At 38.6% G+C, this 4,955-nt stretch overlaps 1 protein-coding gene across 1 annotated transcript; it reads right to left on the bottom strand.

Moving 5' to 3' along the window:
* Positions 1–892: 892 nt before the first annotated feature.
* On the bottom strand, positions 893–1,665 carry LOC141825930 (zinc finger protein 6-like). Its single transcript, XM_074713188.1, has one exon. The coding sequence runs from the start codon at positions 1,636–1,638 to the stop codon at positions 1,036–1,038; it is 603 nt and encodes a 200-aa protein (XP_074569289.1). The 5' UTR covers positions 1,639–1,665; the 3' UTR covers positions 893–1,035.
* Between the last annotated feature and the right edge of the window lie 3,290 nt (positions 1,666–4,955).

The raw sequence follows: 4,955 nt of genomic DNA, 5'->3' as shown, positions 1-4,955 counted from the left end.
ATAGGTCAATCGCGTGGGACCGCTAGAGATGACGAATTCCACCTTTTACTTTTAACATAACTTTTAATATATCACATGACTTTCATTTTTACTATGAAAACGAGTCTCCAGAATGATTGCTATTTTATCCGGCGTCATAATTAACATGATTTATAGTTAAACATTATATTTGGTGTCGATTATTGATAAGTGATAAATGATCAATTATTTTATAGTACTCATTCAATCTTTAATTAAATGGGCCATGCATTATTCATGAAAAGCAGATGCTCAACAACAATATTATATGAAGAACATCAATATGATCCAGTCCAGGTGTTTCAAATCCATCTCGACTTTGCATGTATTGCAAGGCAAAGACAGATGAGTAGGTCTCCAAATGCTGGCGGATATTATATAAAAATAAGCTGATGATCATTAATATATTCGATGCGAATCTTAGGATCATGATCTGCAGCAACTCTCTGATCACTTGTTGACTAACAACGTCATACCAAAGATAATAATAATCCTGGCAAGCATTAATTAATTAATTTATGAAATTAAATGAATTAATCAAACCTGCCATGTTTTACGTAGTTGCTTCTTTTATTATTATAAAGGATTTGGAAGACCAATCGCTCCTCGTAGAGTGGGAGTTGCAGGTAGGAGTTTTGATAGGGTTTAGGGTTTATAATTTAGGGTTTAGGGTTTAGGAAGATGACGAATGAGCTAACTTAGCTCTTCCAATTATCAACCTGCTCTCTGTGTCTTCCACGTTTTGCAGCATCGCGATCGATATTACTGAACTCGTCCTTGATATCCACAGTACGTAGTACTGAAATTCGAATCTTGATTTGAAATATTAATCAAAATTTAGTTCGAGTTTAATGAACAAAGGATTAAACTTGGAAAACAAACTTGCGAATACACACTTCATTCGTTTGCACTACTAATTATAGAACATATATCGTAAACTAGAACTAAAAGATCATGGAAATACAACTACAGGCCCTGCATGGCCGTCGCCGCTAGCTCTTGATGGCGGTTTTAGCTTTACGATCCAGCCGGCGCCAGGCGGAGTTGGAGGTCTAGCTCCAACGCCTCCTCGGCCCTCGCCGTCTTGCTCTGGCCATGGCCGGATATGCTGAACTTCTCCGAGGACGGCTGGCTGGCCGAGTAGGTGCGCTGGGGGATAATCGTCGTCGAGAGCCGAGTAGTAGAGGTGAAGGACGGCCGCGGTTGCGGTGGCGCTGGCTTGTTGTCGCGTGAGAAGTAGATCCATCCGGAGGTGGCAGGAGGGTACTCCTGGAAGCGGTACGGTGGCGCCGGCTCGATGGCCGGCAAAATCGTGCTTCTGGGTGGGAACATGCAGATCCCTCCGCCGCCGCCGTGATGGATCCGGTGGTGGTAGTAGTAGCGCTGCCGCATCTGAGCGGCGCGCTTCAGCTTCTGTCGCTCTTTCTTGTGGGCGTTCTGGTGGCCGCCCAGCGCCTGCGAGTTCGCGAACTCGCGGCCGCAGTACTGGCACTCGTACTTCCTGCCGACCGGGTTGCCGCCGGCGGCGGCGATCGTCGTCGTGGACGACGAGGAATCGGAGTCCGGCCAACTCTTCTCCGCCTTGGAAACGGCGTCGATCCCGAACAGCTTTGTCATCATCTCTCCGTTCCAGTTAATTAGCAGACGAAAATATGAAGAGGAAGAAGATGAACAAGATTGAGTTGGTGTGTGTATATATATACATACAGAGAGAGAGAATTTTTGTAAGGAAATTAATTGGATTTAATTATTCAAGGTTGAACAAAGCAAAAAATTCTCATTATATGAATAAATAAATAAATAAATTCTGTAATCTTAGGCTTTATAACATGTGATGGAAATTGAAGGGTTGGAACATCCCAAGAGAAGAGAATTAAGTGGATATGGATGATTCATGCATTGAAGTGAAGCCCTTAGATTGCGGCGCCTGTCTTGGCCTTTAAGTAATTTTAATTTTATTTTATGGTGCCTCCTCTCCATCATACGCATTGTCTGAAAACTAAAGGGTGTTAAAAATTAAAAGGACATTTCATATCTAATCAATCATTAAATGGATATCTTTTTTATAAAAAATTATCATTCCACCGTATATTTTATTTTGAGAATATAATTGTAACCACTACTCTTTAGCTTCTATATCAACATGTAACAACTAATGCAAACACTATAATAATAGATATTTAATAACTGTTATAATTATTTTAAAATAATTTTGATTAATTTAAAATAATTTAAAATTATTGTAGAATTCTTAATATTAGTCAACATTATATTAACATTGAATATGGTAAATTGGCTTAATTATCAAACCTATAAAAATGTATGATGTCTATCACTCTTCATAAAATTTAGGCAAAGGCATTCAAATATCTACAACTGATCATAACCTACTCAAATGGAAATTAATCTAAGTCTACCAAAAGGATCCCTCTCCAAATTCTCCACAACGTTTTTTTTATTCTAAAATCATTATCGATGAACAAATACATGATAAAATAACCAATTAAACACACTAAGATTAACAAGTGAACAAAACTAGTTGATTAATTAATTTTCTAATCAAATTGGCAGAGACATACTCAACTTAGTTAATTAGTTATGTCCAATTGGTTGTTTCATGTGGTTGATTGACTATACGTACAAATATTTAGTCATAGGGTTACAAAATTATTATTTTTTCTTTTAATTTAATTAAATTTAAACTCTAGTAAAACATTCAGAAGAGTAATTGAAAGAATCAAAGCCAAATTCGATAAAAAAAATAAATCAACCTTTCATTTGGCTTTTTCAATAGCATGATTTTGAAATTTTGTTGGATATAGTAATTTTTGTTATCAAATTAATTATAAACATCTTTAGTACACCTTTTATATGAATTTACGATTATATTCATGCGTTTACATTTATGAGAAACTTGTAAATGCTTATAATGAGGGGCGGAGTTAGAATCTGGATTAATTCAGTGTAGACAATAATATAATATAATTGTTAGAATCAATGGAATCAAAATATTTCCACAATAGTATGATATTGTCCACTTTGGGCCTAAACCCTCGTGGCTTTGTTCTTGGGCTCTCCCCAAAAGGCCTCATCCTAATGGAGATATCTTTCATTCTTTTTAAATCTATGATTTTTTCCATGTGTTTTAGATGTGGGACTATTTTTGCACCCTTGCAACCCAACAATCACTCCCTCATGACAAAGGACCACAGACCCCCCTCAAACGGAAAGCCTCCGTTTGATGTCTGAATCCTTTACCCACCAGGACTTTTTGCCCATCGGTCCACCCGACTTACTAGGACTTCTCACCTAGCCGCAACTAGGACTTTTTTGCCCCTCGGTCCACCCGACCTACTAGAACTTCCCACCTAGCCGCAACTAGGATTTTTTTGCCTCTCGGTCCACTCGACCTACTAGGACTTTCCACCTAGCCGCAACTAGGACTTTTTGCCTCTCGGTCCACCCGACCTACTAGGACTTTCCACCTAGCCGCAACTAGGACTTTTTGCCCCTCGGTCCACCCGACCTACTAGTGTTGGGTTGCAAGAGTGCAAACATAGTCCCACATCTAAAACACATGGGAAAGATCATGGGTTTAAAAGGATGAAAAGTATCTCCATTGACATGAGGCCTTTTGGGTAGAGCTCAAGAGCAAAACCATGAGGGCTTAGGCCCAAAGTGGACAATATCATGCCATTGTGGAGATACAGACATCCTTTTGGACCCAACAAGTGGTATCAGAGCGAGGTCGCTCTTCATCGGACTAATCGCCGGAAGAGCCATGATCTAGATCTAACTATGTGGAAACCCTCGGGAAAAAAAAAACAAAGGAAGTAGGGGAGGCTCGGACCATGAGGGACATGACAGTCGGACCATGAGGGACATGGCAGCCGGACTATAAGGACCTGGCAGCCGGACCATGAGAAATGGTAGGGGAGCTTCCAGTGGTCCTTTGTTTGAGGGGGGGATTGTTGGGTTGCAAGGGTGCAAACATAGTCCCACATCTAAAACACATGAGAAAGATCATGGGTTTAAAAGGATGAAAAGTATCTTCATTGGCATGAGGCCTTTTGGGTAGAGCCCAAAAGCAAAACCATGAGGGCTTAGGCCCAAAGTGGACAATATCATGCCATTGTGGAGATACGGACATCCTTTTGGACCCAACAATTAGGACTTCTCACCTGGTGTCTGGTCCTTTTAATTCAGACACGCCACTTCCTTTATTTTTTTTAAGGTTCAACCCACATGGTTAGATCTGGATCATGGCTCTTCCGACGGTTAGTCCGGTGAAGAGCGGTCTCGCTCTGATACCAATTGTTAGAACCAATGGAATCAAAATATCTCCACAATAGTATGATATTGTCCATTTTGGGCCTAAACCCTCATGACTTTGTTATTGAGCTTTCCTCAAAAGGCCTCATCCCAATGGAGATATTTTTCATCTTTTTTAAACCCATGATCTTTTCCATGTGTTTTAGATGTGGGACTATGTTTGCACCCTTGCAACCCAATAATAATTAATAAAATAAAAAAATATAAAATTTTATAATAATAAAATATCATAAAATAATTATCTTACAATTATTCTTTTGAGTCTTCATATTTTGAAATATTTCACAAAAACTTTGTTATCAACCCTTACAAATATATTTTTTCTCTATATAGACAATGAAATTATCATTAATCCAATATTCACCACTTATTCGATCGTGCAATTCGTCTTTCACAATTCTCATGGTAGAAAATACATTCTCTACAGTATGTTGCAATTGCAACCGGTAGAATTAATATCAATATCAAAAGCTTAATTATAACCAACGGATAAACCATACTTTCCTTAATTTGACATAATTAACTTTTCTAAAAGATCACTAAGACATTTCAATCATTGAAATGCTTTGTTAGAACACATATCACAAACATACATTTCAAGTTGA

This window comes from Curcuma longa, chromosome 4 (genome assembly GCF_044706935.1).
Source record: "Curcuma longa cultivar G26 ecotype Majalengka, Jawa Barat chromosome 4, ITB_CL_G26_1.1, whole genome shotgun sequence".
NCBI lineage: Eukaryota > Viridiplantae > Streptophyta > Magnoliopsida > Zingiberales > Zingiberaceae > Curcuma > Curcuma longa.
Note: the sequence above shows the minus strand (reverse complement) of the source record. Positions and strands in the feature narration are given on the sequence as shown.